The sequence below is a fragment of the Lissotriton helveticus genome, chromosome 12 (assembly GCF_964261635.1).
Source record: "Lissotriton helveticus chromosome 12, aLisHel1.1, whole genome shotgun sequence".
In the NCBI taxonomy this organism is placed as follows: domain Eukaryota; kingdom Metazoa; phylum Chordata; class Amphibia; order Caudata; family Salamandridae; genus Lissotriton; species Lissotriton helveticus.
This window is the reverse complement of record NC_136073.1, coordinates 442,986,393-443,008,939: the sequence shown is the minus strand read 5'-3', so window position 1 is coordinate 443,008,939 and position 22,547 is coordinate 442,986,393. Positions and strand designations below refer to the sequence as shown.

At 43.0% G+C, this 22,547-nt stretch overlaps 1 protein-coding gene across 1 annotated transcript in view; it reads right to left on the bottom strand.

Annotated features, from left to right (window-relative positions):
- Positions 1–22,547, bottom strand: part of MMP2 (matrix metallopeptidase 2) — a 211,535-nt gene that overhangs the window by 73,903 nt on the left and 115,085 nt on the right. Inside the window, exon 7 of the mRNA XM_078669873.1 lies at positions 6,161–6,334. Coding sequence (XP_078525999.1) covers positions 6,161–6,334 — 174 coding nt within the window. The remainder of the gene's footprint in view (positions 1–6,160; positions 6,335–22,547) is intronic.

Sequence of the window (22,547 nt, the reverse complement as noted above, 5' to 3'; positions counted from 1 at the left end):
TCGGTATCCAGCGGAGGATACTTTTTTATTTGATCCGGGTCAGCCACCATGCATACATATTCATCCGTGTACGTAGTCTCTCGAGAATTCGATCTCGATTCTCTTGACGGTGACCTTCTGGTCCATTGAGATCTGTGAGATTCTCTGCTGGAATGTGACGAGCCAGAAGACGACAGAGCCCTGTCTTGCACAGCCTTTGCGTGGTGTCGCCTTTCGTCCGTTCGAGATCTGGTTTTCTCACTCTTTCTCTCCATGCTGTACACTCCACACATGGCTTCGAAATGGTTCATGCGCCCACATTTCCGGCACTGTTGGCCAATTGCTGGACAGGTGTCTGTATGCGGGAAATTGTATCCACATCGATAACATTTCCTTGGACGTTCTGGCTTCTTGGTGTAACTCGATCTCTTTTCTCCCCTTCTTGATTCGTGGCATCGATGACTCCGACGTGTGTGTCTAGATGCTGGACTAGACCTTCTCTGATGGTCGCTTGATCTTCTCTGAGGGCCAGAGCTTTGAGTCCAGTATGCTTGCTCTTTTTTCTCACCCCGCCCTGTCTCCATGGTTTTTGCATGCTCTTCTGCCTGGTCATGTACTCTCGTCATCTCCTCAATCTCGTCGAGATCATGGCTCTTTCTCAGCAGTCGCCTGCGGAGGGTCTCTGAATGACAGCCGTCAATTACTCTCAGTCGGATGGCATCCTCCGTTGAAAAGGAGTCAAAATTGCAATACTGCGACAGTCGACGCAGTCGTGAGATGAAGGTGCTCATCATTTCATCTTTGTCTTGACGTGCCTGATGAAACACGTACCTCTCATAGTCCACATTTCTTTTGTGCACAAACTTCCTGTTGAGTGCATCACGTACTTTATCATAAGTCCCTTTATCATCTGTCGGTAATTCTTTGATTACCTTCCCGATCTCTTTGCCGACAAGATTGCGGAGTGCGATTAGTTTGTCTCCGTCTCCTGTGACTTTCGACCCTTCTAGGTAATCTTCAAAATCCTCCAGCCACTCCTGCCACCGGGGACCCATGCTTCCGCCCGCCACCAGGGTCAATGGTTCCCGGGGGCGTAGATGTGAGACGATGGGCGCGACAGGGGCAGCGGCAGCTGCAGCTGCTGCTGCACCACCTCCGTTTCAGGTGGGTGAATTCGATATGGCTGGGCTGAAATGTTAACGACACACTTGTGTTCTGAATAGCGCTCACTTTTGCACTGCTCACTGCTTGTTTCTGCAATTGTCACTTTTGTTCCCTTCTTTTTATTTTAGTTTTTTCACTTGCACTCGCCAATGCTTGTCTTGCACTTGTCACTACTTGTCCTTGCACTCACCAGTGGTTGTTTTGCATCTATCAATGCTTGTTTGCTTTTTCAGTGCTTGTTCTTGCCTCAAACTTGGGATGCCTGACTTCAAAATGGCCGCTCAGGCACTTCACAGGGACGTCCTTCACAACTGCCTGACTCTAAGATGGCCGCCGTCACTGAAGTCTCAGTTCACACGAGACTTCCTCACTGCTCATTCTCACCAGGGCCAATTCAGATAAGACTCACCGGCAGCCGATCCCAAAGGCAGCACTTTCCAGGTCTCCACACCTTTTCCACAGCTGCCACGTACAGGTAAGGTTGGGGTGGGCTCCCACCTTGCTTCTCTGGGTCCCGCGCTCACTCGGCAACAACTTGCCAAATCCCACGCATCGGGGGTGAGATCCCGATGTCGTGCAACGCTCCAACTCAGTCTTTCTGGCGCTCGATAGCGCTAACCTGTGGGGCTTTTCTGGGGGCACCAGGCAACATCAGGGGGCACTCCTTCGTGAATTGTAGTGGTAGGCAGAGTCGAGGTGGGCTCTCGACCTCTGCTCGTTCGGCGCGTGCCAACTTGCACGCATCGGGGGTGAGTCGCGTTTTTGGCGCGATCAGACGCACCTCTTCTAAGCGCCCCAGCGCTTATTATTTTCCGCTCCTTCTGAGCTCTACACAGTTGCCTGACTGTGGAGCAGGGGGCATATGCTCCTGGCCTCTCGATCTAGGCAGCAGCCTCGCTTCCCACAGCAGCGTTTCTTCTTTTCTTACGCTGCTCGGGACAGGACACTCCTGCAGGGTTCTGTGGGTGGCAGATTCACCAATCCCACCTTCGTCGCCAGTTGTCATGTCGTGACTTCAATAACGACATACAAATGTGTGGGTATCTACATGAGCTTTATTACCTGCTTCTATTCACGTCCCTTTCCCTACACTAACTGACCTTTCCTGTTATCTCTCCTCCTCTTCCCCCAACACCGAAGCTCCTCCCATCCCAACTACTAGACTGTGTACAACATTACAGGCACCATCACAGTAGAGATCGCCTAATTTATGTATGCCTAACTCCTGCCAGGAGTTGAGGTCTGTGGAAATGCCAAGCAGAGGCAGTGCCGGTGCATATGGGACCAAGGAGCGCATGCTGCATAGGCCTCTGCGGTAGCACTGGTAAGCGAGCCCCACAAGCAGTGACTCTGGCAGCCGCCCATGGTTGCAAGGGTGAAATAACCAAAGTATCGCTGAGAGCGTTCAGGTCGGTGACAGCAAGGAGGTGTCAGAGAGATGTTTCTCAACACAAAATTGGGCCACCCGCTGAAGCTGGAAGGCAAGATAATATTGCTCCATGTTTTGGAATGCAAGCACGTCTTGGTCTATAGGTAAGTACATCTTGAAGGGTGCCATCTGCAATCAGTATTTTTCTAGATGAACTCTCAAATAGAACTATCAAACACCCGGAAGGTCGGGGGTTCAACATGCACTGGCAGGTTAGTGAAGTGGTAGAGTAACCGTGGTAACACCATCATTTTTAATAGAGACACACGGCCCATAAATGACAGTGGGAGTGTGCACCAGAAGATCATCTGGGACTTAATGGTTGTTATTGCTCTACCAAGGGTGCCTTCTAACAAGTCTACTGGCTGATTATAGATTCTTACCCACAAGTATCTGATCGTGTCGGGCTGCCACCTTATAGAAATGCCACTAAGGACAAAAGTGGGGTCAGGACATGTTGGAGCAAATGGGAACAAACATGATTTGGCTCAATAAACCTGAAATCCAAAAAGAGCAGCAAAGTCATCAAGCGTCTGAGCTAATGTGTGTGGGTTCAAACGCATGTCTTGGTTATACAGTAGAAGGTTCTCTGCATATAAAGAGATTGCGTGTGTTTCATCTCCCAGTGGAATGCCCCCGCTTATGCCATGCACTCGAATGGCAGCCACTAGGGCTCTATAGATAAAGAAAAGAGCAGCAGGGATAGTGGGCATCCTTGATGGGTACCCTTACAGACTGAGATTGGGTTCGAAATGAAAGAGGCTGTCTTTACCTCGGATTTCAACTTGTAGTACAACAGATGGACCAGGCGAAGAAAGGAGCGAGGCAAGGTGGCAAATTGCCCTGTGACTAATCATACGGAAGGTCTCTGTTGCTAGGGACAAGCGTTCTTGTCTGGACAGTGTCAATCAGATAAATTACGGTATCAACAGAAATTATCATGACTATTTTCCTTAAAGATGTGAGAACATCAAATGAAATAAATGCAGATCACAAACTCATGACCAGCCTTTTTGTAAGGGGATCCTGTGATAAATGTCATTGAGACTAACCAAACGGTTCAGAGACTAACTTCCACCATATGACTAGTCAATGTCTGCTCTGCGTCAAGTAGCAATTTATTAGATTGAAAACTGAGTACCAAACACACTAAGTTTTGTATTGCAAAAAGCCAGAATATAAATGCTTACAACACATGATGCCATTTGATTTTCTATATAATAATAATATGTTGATAAGGAATGTGTTCAACTTTGCTTTCATTGTGGAAAAAAAAGAAAAAAAGCATTGTGAAAATTTGTAACCCATTTTATTTGTAGAACATTGGTTCTCATGATTACAACTTATTGATTTTAGGAGGCCCCTCAAAACATGGGGTTTTGCATAATACATTTGCGAATTAATTGTATTCCATTGGTGCTAGGGCATTCTTTGGTAATTGCACACTGTAGAAAAAGTTGAAATTGAACAAATAGATCAATCAGACTTTGTTTTTTGGCACATTACAAGGGCAGACATGATTATCACAACAAATATTCTCTTTCACTGGTTCTTTGTGTTTGGTTTGCACTGCATGTTAATGTATGAAGTAAGAACCTGTGACACAAACATGCAGTTATAATATTCATTTCAGAATGCAGGTTTGAATTTTCTTAGCTATGAATATCTGATAAAATTTCAGAAATGAAACTGAATTTGATTGGATTTCATCTCTTGTATCTTAATTGAAATTGACTGAATCAGGAAATGTGAGTAAAGCTCAAATCAATTTGCTTACAAATTATCACTGTAATAAGTTTATTTGATCCACTTTATCAATTATTAAATTTAAATGAATTTCAATAAAATTCACATAACACTGAACTACATGTAGCCTATTGCTGTCAAACAGCTTCACACACTTCAAATACCAGAGCATACTTTTGCTTCTCTCACTAACCATTAGTCAGATTTCACTCTGGTATGTGGTGCCCATGCCACTGAGATAAATTGTACACATGTACTGACAGTCATGGAAAAGTGTTTGACCTCTTTACATTTTGTTTGGAATCTTGTGTCAAGAACCTTAATGGGGGTAGCAAAACCGAAGTATTGTGCGTTAAGGGGATGCATAATATTATATGTTGTTAAATATTAACTTTCCAGTAAAATGTCTTTGCAGGAATACTTGTGCGTAGAAACCTGAAGAAAAGGTTTTTAGTTAACATTAGAAAGACTCATGTTTTTAGTTAATATTAGAAAGACTCATGAAAAGAAAGAAACTGCTATAAAAACATCCTTTATAGTGAAAATACAAATTTTCAATATCCATATAACCTTAACAATGACTGGCCGAAACCCTAATGGATACTTTAAACAACCCTAAAACTAATGATTGCACTTACTCTAATGCTAACCTTGACTCTAAATGTATGTTTAACTGAATCCTAACACTACCATAATTGTAAAGCTACACCTAACCCTTACACTGAACCTGACAACTCTAAACCATAACATTAACTTTATAAATGTTACCAATCCTTGCTCTGCCACTTTTCACCATCACTGACCCCGTTTATTTAAATATAGCTTTGCTATGTAACAAAAAAAATACACATTTTTGAACAAGCTTATTTTCCATTGTTGCAATCTAAAATTAGTTTTCTTTTACGCAACTACTCACTAGTCGTTTTCTGTAAAAGTATTTTTCTGTTCAGATCACTTTAGCATGACTGAATGCTGCTTGAAGTATGTGTGTAGGATAGTTTGCTTTCTAGTGGGCAGTATGTTATGACAAACTTATTTGTCACTTTGTAACAGGTAATGTTTTTTATAGTAATCAATACAACAAAATCATTCAAATGAATATGAAAAGTGCAGTCTAATTTTAGCAGGAACTTCATATTGTCATTAATGTGATGCTGATGTTGTCAATCTTGCTCAGAATGTTGTAATTTGGTAACATTATCACGTTTAGAAATCTCTCTTTGAAGTAACAGATTGTTGTTTTGTACTTCATGGTTTGTGGCCTAAATTGAAGGAAATATTCACAGATAAGTGGATACATGAGTAACATCAACTTGTAGAACTGTTCCTCAGAGCCATACAAGCCTACGCCAAACAACAGAGGTAAACGTCGTTTACAACGCAGTGTTTACACTGCACGACCTTTACCACGCTGTCATTACAACGCAAGTCGTTACTACGACTTGCACTGGATGGCGCTGTTGGTTAAGGAATATTGTAATTTTATATTCCAACACCTTCCCTACTGTTACGTGGACTGGTGTTGGAATATAAAATTATAAAAATCCACAATCCGCGCCATCCAACGCAAGTCGTTGTAACGACTTGTGTTGTAAAATCCGCGATGTAAAGTACCGCAATCAAAATGATTGCATTGTACTATCAAACATCCACAACAGACATTCGGGTAGGCAGACACTTGATGGTCCTTTTGCATGCCGTTTTTTAAACTGTTCCTAATGGTTATGTATTTAAGTGCTCTATGCATATATTTCTACATAGTAAGAAATGCTTCCAGGCTCTGACATACTCTAGTACTGGTGCTTTGTTTCTTAAAAAGTCACATTCTACATAGGAATTTACCTTGATCAGGACAAAATCCCCATTTGCGGTCATCATCATAGTTGCTAGTAGAGGCACACCACATCTTCCCATCACTACGTCCAGAACTTGTGCATTCATCATATTTGTTACCCAGAAAGGTAAAGGGAAACACACAGGGACTACCTTCTGAGTTCCCACCAACAGTTGAGAGAGCTAGACAAGAGGAAATAAAGTGTAGTTGTTAATACAGCTTTCTAGGGAAAAGGATCTTTCTGTTTAGACTTGTATTTGTATGGTCGTACAACTCAGATGGTTTTGAATTATTCCCAATTATGGGTCAGTGTTGCAGAAGTAGCGCTTGTGCTTTATAAAGATTAATACAAATCAAATATTTAGATGTCCTATTTGGGACATGAATTAGAATTAGGTGCTAATGGAAAATCCTTTGATTTCAGAAGTAAGCATTTTTTTCTGAAAGGGAATCGACTTTTGGAATTATGTCTAACCATATTGTACCTCTGTTGGAAGAAATGCAACCACCATACTAATAAACACATTTTGCAAAGTACAATTGAAAGGTAATATTGTATACAATAAATAGCAAATATTTACACTTTTAAAGCAGAAGTTGACGTTATGTAGCTTTTACAAAAGTGTATTTATAAGTTTGTGATTAAATCCAAAAACTGTTTATTTAGGAAAAACATAAGCAGTTTTTTTTTGTTTTTTTTAAACAAATGGTATTAATCTTCCACATATTAACAAATAATACAGTTATTCAGCATTTTCAGACAAAGAATCATATAGATGAAACAATATGGTAATCATCCAAATTACAAAGCAAGTTATTCTATAACACGAACAATCCAGCAAATAGTTTTTTTTGCCTTTTTTGTGAAACCTTTCTTGTCATCCCTGCTTAAATAGCAGCAAGATTACGATGTGGGAATGCATTTTCTTGATAACTGAGAAACTTTACACCAATCCCCCCACCACCTTCCCTGACGCTACCTGTAGTTAACATAGTGAAGAAATTACAAAAGTAGAATAAGTGTGGCAAGATATCTCTACCATACAATGGAATATGGCTGACAGACAGCATCACAGCTTTGAAATTTACCTTGATAGGAACCTCCTAACCAAGCATTATAGACAGTTCTGTTATGTGCATATATTCTATAAATTTAGATGCTTATAGGATTCATGTTATGCATTTTCAGAGATAGGGACCTCAGCCACTTTGATAGACTCCAGTATAGCATCCCAGCTCATGGCTATGGGATTTTTGTGTAAACCCCTTTTTTCTTTAGCGCGGAGGGCCATGCTTTCCGCAAGACCCCATTTAATTATCTCTTCCCTCTAAGTCATAAGAGCGGGTACTGTTGGAGATTTCCAACTCCTAGTTATGCCTTGTTTGGCCAACAGCAAGGCCAGTTCCAGAAATGTAGCTTCAACTTTGCTGCCCTTTCGTCTTTTGTACATCCCTAAAATATAAACTTCAATCGTTTGAGGTCCCATGTCACCTAGTGTATTTTTTAGTGTTTGTGCTATCTCCTCCCAGTACCCATGTAATTTGTTACAGGTCCATAACATGTGTAGCAGGTCTGCATCCCTGTCGGAGCATCTGGGACAAAGGGCATTTGCACCTGCGTATATAGTATTAATAGTATGTGGTGTTCAGTAAGCCAGCTGGGTAATCATATAGTGAATTAATTTGAATCGGGTATTACGGGACACACGTTTCGAATATTCTAATATGGTTGTCCATTCCTTGTCTGACAAAGGTCGGGTAAGGTCTTGCTCCCATTTATCATGCAAAGTAACCAGAGGGGATGGTTGGTGTGTACGTATTTCGTGATATAACCAGCGTATAAGATGACTACCTGTTTCCATAAGGTACATCAGGTGAACAAGTACATTTTTAATAGGCTCTATTCCCTGGGGGACCATTTTTTCTTTACATAAGCTGCTAGACTAGCATGCACCATAAACAGCATTTCTGGTACTCCCTGTTCAATAACAAAATAAATAAGTATGTGAGAGTAACGTCCCACCACCAAACAGGTAGCCCACTGTGTCCACTCCAGATTGTACCCAAGGATTAAACTGCTGGGTTGTTAGCATTCTAATGTTCGTGGGTATACCCAATAATGAAATATTGCTTGCATATGCAGAGACAGCTGCCGTATATCAGCACGCTTTTCTCCAGTAATCCAGAGCTGTCTTAAGCAATATATTAGATGTAGGAGGGGGTCTGCATTTTAGCACAACAAACGGTGTAGTCTGCCCTGTCCCAACATTTGAAACATAAGCACTGTTAAAACTCTTTTCTAATACAAAAATGTAATGGCCCTTTTTATATTTGGATTGTACAATGGTCATGGACCCCACATTACCCATAAATGCTGTTTTTGGAAAAGTGCCTCTATAACCACTCTTTGTTGTCTTTATTCTTAGTAATATGTTTTTGGTTAACTGGGTATTTAGTGCTCATGAAAATAGTTCAAAGAAACCCCACTCTTAAATCTCAGACGTTGACCTCAAGATCTATAGGTTACGCTGCATACCACACAAGTTATTTTTTTTTATTTGCGCACTGTCACTGTGGTGTTGTTGAAAAAACTAAGTTGACAAGAGAAGGTTGCTTTCCAATTCGAAATTGCAGATTAAATCGTGTTAGGGCCTGAGGAAGCCTCATATTTTCTTAGAACTGGTTAATCACATGTTCTTTAATCTTCACCACATGTTCTGCCTGCAGTGATGAGTTCATTGTTCTTGTCAAAGACAACTTTATTGCTGCCAGACGTGCATGTTGTATTAATGGGGTTTGTGAATTTGGCAGCATATTTCCAGTTTCTGAGTCATTCACATCCCCAAGAAGACCCAAGAAAAAAAAATTCAGACTGGAAAGACAACAGCGAAGGAGACTCCTCTTCACTTGGATGAAGTTCCCTCATTCAGTCTCATCCCATTGTGGTACAATGGGAGTCAGTGAGACAGATGTGATTGCTGTGAGGGACTGTGAAGCAGTGTCTCTTGTTTCTGGCCTTTTATCATTGCTTCTTGTTTGCACAGGTGCATTTCATACTTCTGTTTTGGTTTGTTAGGCTAATTGCACTTAATTCCCAGCAACAAATGGCATTATATATTTGCTGGTTGTGACACCACTTGTTATGTGACCAATTAACAATTTTCTTTGCTAAATGTCGTCATTTAAGCAGTGGACAAAAGCTGCAAGATCCTTCGTGTGTGTGGGCTAGCCATGTAGAGTTGAGTTTGGTTGCCTGTAATTACAACACAAATGGTTCACAGAAGCTTTACTAGGAATCACTTCCTCTTGACATGACCTAATCTCACCAGAGTGCTGTTTGAGAACAAAAAGCACTGCTTTTTTATGATGTCAGGGAATGAATTTTACTTGCAATTTAGTGATTAACTCTTAAAGATACTGCTTTAATGAGCTGTGTTCAGGATTACCAGCATTTTCATGCACAAGACCAAGATGGTGTAGCTGCAGTATTGAGTAACAGGCTTCTAGTCAGACATAGTGGAACTGATGATCTCTTCTCCAGTACTGGGTTGCAAATGTGCTGAATCGCATGTGTAAATGCTAGATATTTTGAGTATGGTTCTACATGTACAGTGAGGCCACTGCATGCCTGGACTTTAGATATATGCTGACTAATCCATCCCCCATGGTTACCACCACTCTCTGGCAATTAACCTTTTGCTTGTAGTCATCACTTGAATGCAGATTACTGCACTACCCACATGACTGAGGAGCTGGGCACCTCCCTGCTCAAGATGTCATTCTTGGACCCCTCGAGCTTTGTAGTAGTAGCATTGGGGTTGGGTGGTCTGTATCAGCTACATGATCTTGATTTGTGAAAGTTACTTTTTGGTAATTGAGCAATGCCTCTCAGCATCCAGGTTTACTGAACTTGTTTCCTCAACCTTCCTCCAACATGCCTTGCTTGTTCACCAGGCTTTTTCAGGTGTACTCTTTTGACCAGTGCTGGTACAAAGTTAAAAACAATATACCTCTTGGTGACATAAAGGAACACGATCAGAGAGATGCTTAAAAGAAATGTTTTAACTTACTTTTGCACATTGTCAAAGCAAAGAGAAGAATGCAACTATGAACTGGAAGCCAATCAATGTAAGTGATTTATAGGACTTAATGGGGAATAGTATGAGCTGTAGCCAGGATTTCTTAAGTGAGTAAGCAAGGCCAACAAGTTTTATTTATTAGGGTCTAAGAATGGGAAGTCTCTCTATCTCCATACACATTGGTGCCCTTCCCACATGGCCAGCCCTATCCCCAAGCAAACAGATAGGGATACATTTAAGTGTTTCCATTAGCACATATTGGGACATTCTCTATGTGCAAGTATGAGGTTACCGCTAAAACCATCAACAGAATCATAAAAACAAATGATGAAGATTGAGAATCTGGATCACATTGGTTCTATTATTCTATACTGATTAGAGTTTTAGTTCAAACCTTGCTTTTCTTCAGCTACTTTATGAAATACATGGAGGTAATATATCCTCTAGGAGGGCTGTGAACTTAGGGGAACACCCCTTCTTTGACAAACATTATGGATTGTACATTTACTTCCATACAATATATACTGAAAAGCTTTTCTCAGAAAATGTGGTATCCTTTCCAAAATATGATTTCCATTGCATAACCAGAGGAAATAAAAAAATAAACTATTCTCTCATTAAATTTCATAAATGATACTCGAAGAAGCACTGCGACATTTCTAACAATAACATTGCCAATTTATCAGATGGCCTGTAGATCTCAAGGATTAATTGTAAAGCATTAAAATTAGTTCTAAACACATTTTATTCAATTAGGTCAATAAGGGGCATTATCAATTGAAAAAACTACTACTGTACTGCATGGGTGCACTGGAGGCTCAAACAGCATTCCTTTTTCTAAAGACCTTGACAATTGATAGGAAGAGATAGACTCAAACAACATTCCTTTTTCTAAAGACTTTGACAATTGATAGGGAGAGATTATATCAGAATACAAGATGTTAAAGACAAATGCTATTTGTATTGTCAAATGTGGTAGCTCCATGGGCTATTTAAGTATACTATATGAAACACGTTTTGAGAATTGAAGAGACGAAAATAGTTCTTAGTAGAGAGAGGGTATAAGTGAGTCTACTTCAGTCTATCATGAGATGGTACTGTTGAATCAATGGCTGAGGATACTTTGCTTTGTGATGTTGTATAATTAATTCAACCCTTTATTATCTTGATGTTAATACTTTTTTCCTTCAAATATCTGAAGTGTAGGTTTAACCCCTTCAGGGGTGCGGATGGCCCTCGACCGTCCCACGTGACGGTGGGCATGTGCGGAGGACAGCCAGGCGCCATCCGAATGCCTCCCACTAACTAATTCACCCGCACAGCGGTAGAGTTTTCTACTTCTGTTGAATGCATCTGTGACGACTGTAGTGTAGTGGACTTCACAGTTTCTTTCAAGAGCTTTCTGTGGGATGTTTAGAGGTTTTCAGGACTGGGAGATATCACAGGAGTTATGATCAATGCCCCTGCTTTTCTGCCTTCTAAATATTTATTTACTCTGTGGGAGTTTTTATGTGTACCACTGTGAGGATGGCATACTAATATTGTGCGATTTCTGTCTGAAGAATAGATGTCAGCTGTGGTCTGGAAAGAGTAGGTAGTTCATGTCCACACCAGGGTTAGAGGCATTGACCAGGAAATACATTTATCATGGAGTGAGTTAATGGGGAAGTTCTTCAATGACTGGAACTGTAGGTTAGAATCATTTGGTGTTCCTCTGTAGACAGTGCTGAAGTGGAGAAGATAAAAAGGGTGGCTATCCAGTCAAAAACCTGTGGCATAAGGCTGTTGGGGATTAGTGCTAGCAGTGTAGATGAAGATCAGGTTGTTACCCTTTATGTGAGTTGGTAAAGTGCAAAGCTGTTTGATGTCAGCAGTTTCTAGTAGATTGAGGAAGGCTTCCAGATTAGATTTGGTTGTTGTGTAACCTGAGAGGTTGATTTTGAGGTCTGCTTTGCCTCCTGCATACAGGCAGGACTCCAGATTGTTAAATGATCAGCCTAAAGTGCAATGTCTGCTCAATGTATTTGTTGTGTTGTGAGGAGAGAAAAGTCAATGAAATTATAACTGCCTAGACATACATGCCCTAGTAGCCTTCAGTAACAATTAGAGGGTTCCCTCAATAGGCATAGTACTAATGTGGCAATGCTGCAAGAGGCACACAACCTAACAGGCCTACAAAGTCTGTCAGAATGTTTGGGCACCTACAGATACTTTGCATCATCAACTCCTACTTGAGGGGTGTGACTTTCATAATATTTTATTATTTTAAGAATAGCAATGTAATCCAGTGAGTTGATATGTTATTGTCAAAGGTACACCACTAAATACTCTGATTAGGTTAGTAAAAAAATATGGCCCCAACACAGATTCACCCAGGAACATTTGATTATATATGATGTATTCCAGCACCTAAGTGAAACATATCTGGGGGAGGAGAGGAGATTTTAAATTAACACCCTAGACATGTCACACCAAACATCAAACTACCCCAAAACATTGGCACAAATCTTAAACTTCTTTAGAAGAACAAAGGGCCTAGACGACATAAGGAGAGTTACTCATCCAAATCTCGGAATATAAACACATTATTCAGCTGTGCACAACTCCTTGCCAAGAACACATTTTTGGCTATGCTCCAAAAAACTATGCAGCTCAGTAGTTGAAATAGAACCACATATTTTTACACATTGAACTGCCATGGTGAACTTAAAAAAGGAAATAATGAAAGTTTCCCATCAGAAGCCCTTAGTGATTCTGTGTTTAAGCACAAAGTTGTTAAAGCTCTCAGTGAGTACTTTGGCATCAACGCCAGAACAGTACTCACACATTCTAGGCAATGGGAAGTTTTCGAGGTAATTATAAGGAGAGGCCATTTCAAAACAAGCAGGAGTATTAATGGCCCTACAAAACCGGTTAGACAATGAAGCGGAAAATACATAACTGCCATTGAATGAGAGTTGTTAAGTACTCCACCTCGCAATATCCTTGCAACATTGAAAGGAGTGATTGAGGAGTTCCAAGAAACAGCAGAAAGGGAAGAAGTCTATTGGTGTAAAAAATGCCCAGCTAGGCGGTATGGGGAGGGTGAAATGTAAGGAGGCACCATAGGCTTGATGCTTTTTAGTTCTACTAACTCTGCCAAGAACCATGCAGCCTGTCCCTTTGGTCGGCTGAATTTGTGCAATCATATAGGTATAAGTTTATACAATTAGAGGTTTATCCATTCATTGAATGTAGTATTTATTTTGCTGATTTCTTCATGCATGTCAGGAACGGAATTAAGTAATGTGTCATCCCAGCTTTCATTTGGACTAGCACCGACTAAACCTTGACTGCTGGACAGGAAAGGCCTTCTTTCCAAGTTTTTGGAAGAAGAAATGTAGTGATCAAGATAGCAGACTGGGAGGGGATCTTTCGATCTCATATTAGATAAATAAGTAAAAATTGGATTGGGAAGATGTACTTTTTTATGAGTGGGGAGCGTTACCAATTGAGAGAGCTGTATTGCAGCAAGATCATGCAAAACAAATTTTGTATAGTCACAGTTGTTGTCATCAAAATGTAAATGTAAGTCACCAAGAAGGGTGAAGCTGGATTTTAGGAGGTTTTGTTCAGCCAGAAGGTTTGGCAAAGTTTGAATAAACTGGGTAGCTGGCCTGGTCGGCGATTTACCAAAAGCCAGGTGAAGGTAAAAGTAGGAGAGAGTTCGATCACAAAAGAGATACTTTCACACCCCAGAATTGTGTTCAGGGTGAAATTCCCTTTAAGATGTTCCTTGAAGTTTATTGCAACCAAACCTCCTGCTTTGTTTTGGTGATTGCTACAGGCTATACAGTACCCTGAGAAAGTGCCACTACTACATCAGGCATACTATCTTCTTTAAGCCAAGCCAGAGCGGGAAATAAGGCTTCTGGCTGTATGATACTTACATTAATTTAAGAGAATGGGGAGTTTACAGTGCCAGACTTTGATCCATATTATTTGGACTTTCAAGCTCATTTTGTAGTATACTTATACTACATGAGAGTATTAATGGAATGTCATATAATAGTAAAAGATCCGGATACTCTGAATTATGTTCACCTGTACAGTTATTTCTGAATACTCTATTGTCACTGCCAACATTGGAGTAAGTGGTCACTAAACCATTAACAGTTAATGGTTTAACATGAGTTGGCCTATTATTCCAGGAGCAATAATTTATCTCCCTAGAGATTCAGATTCAGATTCAGAGATACTTTATTTCCAAGAAATATATTCTTACAGAAATATTATACTTATTTCAAATTCTTAAAATCGACAATTTGAATACCGTTAAACAACAATGCATGGTTGCATCATTCAGCCACACCTACTTATAGATGATACAATTATAAATAAATAAATAAACATTACAATTGTTATCAACCCAGACCCAATAGAATCCACCAGCAACGGTCTCACATGTATTTGAAACATTTAATTAAAATAATATTAAGGATTTGACAAATAGAAGATCAATTCATTCTGCCTCAATCAGCATTTTAAGCACAATATATGTTTAACCAATAACAAACAATACATTATACCCAAATCAGTATTCTAAAGTGCAAAGTGCATAATAGCTTATCACAGCCTTTCTATTGGGACATCCTCCCATTTACTTGGCATCACCTTACTAACTATAAACACACCCATCCCAGCCTAAATCTTAAACACTAATGGGAAGATAGGAACAAGTAAGTCTTTAGGACTTTACACACATAGTAGCCAACTGTAATAGCTACATCTTGAAATCTAAAACTAAGAATCAGCCCCTTTCCCTAATTTAAATCCCGTATTTTTTAAGCACAGGTCTAAGTACCCATTTACTTGTCTCAATACAAAATGCATAGTCCAACAACAAGTGACTAACTGAATATTTCCTACCTCTTTTACAGGGGCACTGGTTATTGTTCTTAGCAACCTCTGTTTTCAATCCCATAATGCGTCACCCAGGGTCAATTCCCACCCTCAAGCGCAGTACTTCATTCCGCAAGTGCTTATCAGGGATATTCTAAAGATATTGGAACAAATCCATGCTCTCCTTTAACGTTAGGAATTGCAAACTGAACTCTTAGTTTTAACCCCTTCGATGCTCATGACGGAACGGTTCCGTCATGAGCGTCGGTTGAGCTGTGCTCATGACGGAACCGTTCCGTCATGAGCCCATAGGCACATTAGAACCTTCAGCACAGCGCGAAAATTCGCGCCGCGCTGAAGGGGTTAAGGTAGAATAAATCCTCTGTCCAACTGGTTTCTGTAGTACTTTGCCTAAGTGTACTCTTTATCTGGTTAACCAAAACCACTTCTCCTTCTTCATTGTATTTCTCTTGGACATTAAAGTGCTTTGACGTTATAGTCACCGGGTTCCTAGTACCAAAGAAAGTTGACATTATCTCCAGTAATATTTGCTCCGACAATTTATAGCCAGGGCTCCCATCTTTAAGAGACAAATAAAAGCGCAGGGCTCTAGCATTGGCCAGCACACTCCAGGCTATGGTTCACAACTCCCCCCTCACAACTTGGATCATAGCATTTTTAGGAAGCTCAAGAATCAGTTTTAGGGAATTACTTACTTCATCCTAAAGCCTCCTTGCTCCATTGGGATCAATCCGGTATCAAAAGCCCAGGCCGCTATATGCCCTAACAATGTTTGGGCATAAAGTTTGGACGGGATATCCACAAGCTAAATCAAACAGTAGTTAGCTGGTTGATCCATTTTGCCCTTTTTGCGAATGGGCTTCACTATCGCTCTCTTCCAACACTCTGGTAGGCACCCAGTTAGTGTTATCCATTGAAAAAATCTACACAGGATGGATCGCCATTTCTTTGGATCTTTTTTGAATATCACTGATGGAAGACCTTCTGAGCCTCTTGTTGTCACTGGAGATATTTAAAGAACTGAGTGCATCCATCCCATAAGACATATTCACATATTTCATGTTAAGATGTACCATCAGAGGTATAGACCTCTCCTTTCCAAAGGAAACTACTTAGCTCATACCCTTATCTCAGATGATCATATTGGAGAAGTCCAGAGATTGCTTGGCAGTACCAATGGTTCAGTACCATAAGAAGACATACAAGCAATCAAACACAGGAGGGCCATTTTACCCGGTCAATGGTTAAAAAGAAAATAGGCTTATTGCTATTCACAAACTACACAAATGTTAGTGAATTACAGACATAAAATATTACACCTAAAATTGTTACATATGCTGTGCATAACACTAGCTCTATTGTACAGAATGTATCCAATTAGGGAGTATGAATACACTATATGTAAAACTCTGCATTCTGATTTCATACAAACTGCATGAAAATGACAGAGTAAAAATAACTCTGAAAGGAACTGGTTTGAGAGATGGAACAAATAGTGGTGCATGAGATTTCATGTGCATGCTGGTGGTAGATGAGGGTATTGAGATATGAGCCAGGCATTCCCAAATCGGAAAGGAGACCTACTGTGGTGTTTCTACTGCTGATGGAAAGCTGAATGGCGCTGGGATGGACGGCGTGGCCAATCCCACCAACTGGGAAATAATTACAAGGTATAATATTGTGCAGTACAAAGGCTGAAATGTACACCATCAATGCACAAAATCCAGGCCCGGAGTCATTCAGTAACCAATCTGTAAATTTCTTTTAGCTAGAACTCCCTAGTCACTCTAGGAAAGCTGCATACACATATCTGAATTTACTTGACAGGAATGTTAGGGTAAATGTTGAAACACAAACTCATACACAATTACAACAACATGCAATATACAGTAATGTGAATGGTGAATCATATTGTTTATGGTCTTTCGCCTACACATACTAAATAATGTTTAGACTGTACCCAATATATATTAACTGAGCAGGAATTTGTCATATTTATAAAAGAAGGAGAGGATTAAGACTGCCTGTTGTTTCTTGACTGATTGCTTCTTGTGAGTTTGATTGTATTGAAGTTGTCTCTTTATAGTCCTTCGTGTAACTAGATCATCATTTTAGTGGGGTGTTGGTTGAACTTGTGGGCGCCCCGTGGCAGGGTGAAACAGTGGCACACCGGCCGGAATCGGCTGTGACAAACGGAGAGGCTGCAGTGTCTTATGCCTGTGCAAGGCGGGCACCTTTCTTGTGCCTGGTGCCCAGGACGTGACACAACCCAGGAAACGGACGAAGGCTGCTTTGGGCCCCCGATGGTGAGGCAGCGCCACAAAGTACAGCAGTGGGGACAGCAGCAGCCTGAATCAGTCTGCAGCCCACAAAGAGGCTTGCCTGCTGTTGGTGTGGTGGTACCAGAGTGCCGGGGGCCATGTGGTGAGCTCCTGCATGCCCCCCCCTGCTGGCTTGGGCTGCCCGCACAGGAGATCACCGTCAAGTGGTTTCCAGCAGGGGGGCATCGGGACCCACGCCTGGGCCGAGGCTTTGATTGTTGGCAGCGCTGGATCACGACGCCCCCAGTGCCGCTCTGCTCTGAAGATAAGACAGCGGGCCCGGCGGTACATGGGGGTGAGCCTACCTGAGACCGAAGACGCGGGGACCGGTGAGTCGGGCCCCACCAGGCCCTCCCTCAATTAAAAATCATTTTTTGTGGGGCAATTCAGGCACACAAAGGGGGACAAACAAATCACATCAATGAGCCCAGGATGGCGGTGGGACTGGGAAGAGACCAGTAAGCAGTGGAAAAGATGGGGAGGCCGAAATTGGCCAAGGACATGGCACCCAGCTGGGTGATCCATGGGCGGTGTCCAGGATAGATCAGCCCGTACCTCGACACTGTGTGGGTGGTGAATCGACACGGCGACTGGGGGAAGTCTTTTCCCCACCTCCTGCGGAGATGGGCAAGGATAGGCCCAGGGGTTCCGGCCCTAAACCGAGTACCCTGGACAAATTTACTACTGCCCCTCGTGGCACTGCCGGAGAGGAAGCCGGAGGCCCATTCCCAGATAATGCTGTGCTCTAGGCAGCAATACCCAATCCCGGGATGCCCTTGAGGCGCAAACGTGCACCGTGGGGACCGATATAGGGGAAGCTAGAGCAAGCTTGGTGCAACCAGGGCAGCAAGTTAAATTCAAGATGGCGTCTTCAGGGGGCTCACTAGCCAATGGGCAAGGCACCAGGAAGACGCGTCAAGCTCAAAGGCGGGGCCCAAGGGACACTCGCGGAGTGAGAGGGCCTGGGCTTCGGTGCACATGGTGCTCGGGGCTGGGGCTTCTCGTACTCCAATGCACAACTTACAGAGGCTTCAGGAAAGGAGTGCAGGTAGCAAAATGCAGGATGTCCAAGATGTCCGGTTCGACAGCTCTCGTGTCCGCCCCGGGTCTCAACTTTGCTGTGGATGTGGGTTGGGTCAGAGAAGTCTGGAAGTCCAGTTCTTGAGTCGCAGAGTCTTCGGGTTCCGACGGGAGCCTTGAAACTGTAGACCAGCAAAGTTGCGGTTGGCGCCTTTTTGCACAGGGTGGTCACTCCTTGACCACAAGGGAGATGTCTTCCATCTTCCAGTCAGAATGGAATGCCGAAGGTCCAAGATATGTTTTTCAAAGATTCGTCCAGGATAATCTAAAGTCCTAGGGACTCAGCTCCTATACTTATACTAAGGATGGGGGCTGGATTACCTGACTATGTCCCTCCTATGGGTGGACCTGAGAAGGGGGTGGTTACACCCCTTTACCTTTGTCCAGTTTCGTGCCAGAGCAGGGCTGGAGTGCCCCAGCAACTGGTTTGAACTGGGCTATGCATGGAGCACCTTGTGTGCCCCAGGCAGTGTCTGAAAAAGCATTTGCTGATGCAGCCCTCCCTGCCCCAATACACAAAACCCTGTCTGGGGAGGTGCTGGCACCTCCCTGGACAGGAAACCTATTGTCCAGGCCTCCCCTGCCGGAGTTTCCTCCAGCAGCAGGAGGTCAGAGTCATGTCTGTGGCAGCAGCATCCATTTTGTGATGCTGAGGCTCTGTTTAACTTTAACCGGGTAAAGCAGTAACTACATGTCTTCTCCCTCTAGAAGGGTGGAATGCTACCCCCGCCGCCAGAATCGGCGGGGGGTAGTATTCCAAAGTGTTTAACACCTTACACAACATGTTTTGATAAAGCCAAACCAAAGTTAGCATTAACCGCGAGGATTATAATGCACTTAAGAGTATATGGTATAGCTATATCATAGAACAGCTATAAGGAGATGGTTCCGAAAGCTGCAGAGGGGCTCAGCTCATGCTAGGGCACCCTCTCACATAAAACCAAGCACTCTGCCTCAAGGATTGGCGAGGCCTACCATAGGAGTGGACAATAGGTGTATATGTGTCTATATATAAAAGTAGATATAGGGATACTATATCTAAGTAAGGGGTGATTACACCACCTTACCCAGGCTGTGTGAACAGCCCTGTGGTGTCAGTTTGGAAGGCAAACCAGGGGTGGCACAATACATGCTGCAGCCCCTGGTAGGCCTAAGGTGCACCTATGCCCTGGGTACCTATGGTACACTATACAGGGGCTCACAAGGGTGACCCAGTAACCAATCTGGTATGTACCTAAAGTACATGGTATCAATCTAGAGAGAGAACAGTTGGGCTGTGGGTCTGATTAGCAGGCCCACAGTCACACTAAAGTCAAAAAACCAGAGAATCACAGCAAAAAGTGGGGGTGACCATAGGAAGCAGACCCTACTCTCCTACACAACCCCCCCCCCCAAAACGCAGGGACATTAAACTAATCTTGACTAGTTGAGTCTTCATGTTCTAAGTGGAAATATCTGGAGAGTCCATCTGCTTTGGCATGGTCAGTCCCAGTTCTATGTTCCACTGTAAAGTCTATCCCCTGTAGGGAAATGGACCACCTAAGCAGCTTGGATTTTCACCCTTCATCTGATTTAGCCATAATAGGGGCTTATGGTCTGTCTGAATCTTGAAGTGGGTACCAAACAAGTATGGCCTCAGCTTCTTCAGTGCCCAAACCACAGCAAAGGCCTCCCTCTCAATAGCTGACCAACGTTTCTCTCAAGGGGTCAGCCTTCTTCTAATTAAAGCTACTGGCTGGTCTCGACCATCTTTATTCAGTTGTGCAAGCCCAGCACCTACACCCAACTCAGAAGCATCTTTGAAGTAGACTGGACTTTGCAGAATAGGAGCAGTGCACATGGGCTGCTTCAGGTCATCAAATGCCTTTTGACAGCTGACTGTCCACAGAACTTTCTTTGGCATTTTCTTGGAAGTCAAGTCATTAAGGGGTGTCACTATGGAACCATACCCCTTGACAAATTTCCTGTAATACCCACTCAGGCCCAAGAAAGCTCTGAACTGAGTCTGGGTGGTTGGAGCAGATCAGTCCATTATGGTCTGGATTTTGCTCTGCAATGGTTGAACCTGGCCTCCACCCACAAGGTGGCCCAGGTATATAACCTGACTATGCCCTATCTGGCACTTGGTAGCCTTGATAGTTAGGCCTGCCTTTGGAGGTCCTGCAAAACATTCTTCAGGTGATTCAGGTGATCTTCCCAAGTGGTGCTAAAGATAGCAATATCATCTAGATAAGCTGCACAGTAGTCATCCAGACCTGAGAGGACTTGGTTCACCAACCTTTGGAATGTGGCAGGTGCGTTTTTCAGACCAAAGGGCATTACCACAAATTGATAATGTCCTCCTGGGGCTGAAAATGCTGTCTTTGGCTTTGCATCATCAGCTAGTCAGATCTGCCAGCTGTCAGGTCAAATGTACTCAAAAACTTGGCAGATGCCAATCTGTCAATGAGTTCCTCTGCCCTGGCTATTGGATGGTATCTGTCCTAGTGACAGCATGGAGGCCTCTGTAATCCACACAAAACCTAATCTCTCTCTTACCATCTTGGGTGTGAGGTTTAGGCACCAGGACTACTGGACTGGCCCAAGGGCTCTCTGAGGGCTCAATGACTCCCAACTCCAACATCTTTTGGACCTCTGGCCTGATACAGTCCCTGACATGTTCAGGTTGCCTGTAAACCTTACTTTTAACAGGCAGACTGTCCCAGGTGTTCACTTCATGAGTGCACCAGGTAGTCTGACTTGGAGTCAGTGAAAACATATGTCTGTAGGACTGTAGAACTTGTCTGCAGTCCTGCTGCTGTTGGTCAGTGAGGCTGCCTGCCAAGGCTACACCATCAACTGAACCATCATCATGGTTCTGAGAAAGCAGGTCTGGGAGAGGGTCACTCTCTTCCTCCTGTCCCTCATCTGTACCCATGAGAAAGCCCATATCTGCCCTGTCAACATATGGTTTCAATCTGTTGACATGAAGCACCCTGCGGGGGCTCCTGGGAGTTCCAAGGTCACCCAAATAGGTGAATTCTCCCTTCTGCTCAACAATAGTGTGGGGCCCACTCCACTTGTCTTGGAAAGCTGCTGGGGCCACATGCTCCAACACCCACACTGTCTGTCCTGGCTGGTAAACAGTCAGCACAGCCTTTTGGTCATGCCAGGCCTTTTGCAATTCCTGACTAGCCTCAAGGTTTTTAGATGCCTTTTTCATGTACTCGACCATCCTGGAGCTTAGACCAAGTACATAGTCCACAATGTCTTGTTTGTGAGGTTTGAGAGGTAACTCCCATCCCTCCTTCACCAGACAAAGGGGTCCTCTTACAGGATGCCCAAACAAAAGTTCAAAAGGGCTGTAGCCAACCCCCTTCTGTGGGACCTCTTTGTAAGCAAACAAAAGGCAGGGAAGATGGATGTCCCAACTCCGCCTGAGCTTTTCAGGGAGACCCTTAATCATGCCCTTTAAGGTCTTGTTGAATCTCTCAACAAGACCATTGCACTGTGGATGATAGGGTGTGGTAAACTTGTAGTTCACTTCACACTCCTTCCACATTGCACTCAGATATCCAGACATAACGTTTGCACCTCTGTCTGAGACAACCTCCTTCGGAAAACCCACTCTTGAGAAAACTCCCAGGAGGGCTCTTGCCACAACAGGTGCTTTTGTGTTCCTTAGGGAATAGATTCTGGGTATCTGGTGGCATGATCCACTACCACCAGAATAAATATGTGCCCAGAGGCTGTTTGGGGATCCATTGGTCCAACAATGTCAATCCCTACACGTTCAAAGTGAACCCCCACCACAGGTAGTGGTTTAAGGGGGCCTTTGTGGTGCCACCTGATTTGCCACTGGCTTGGCAGGTGACACAAGAGCTACAAAACTCCTTGGTATCCTCTGACATATGAGGCCAGTGAAAGAGAGGGACAAGCCTGTCCCAAGTCTTGTTCTGGCCAAGATGTCCTGCAAGGGGAATATCATGGGCTAGTGTGAGAAGGAAGCCCCTGAATGCCAAAGGTATGACCAA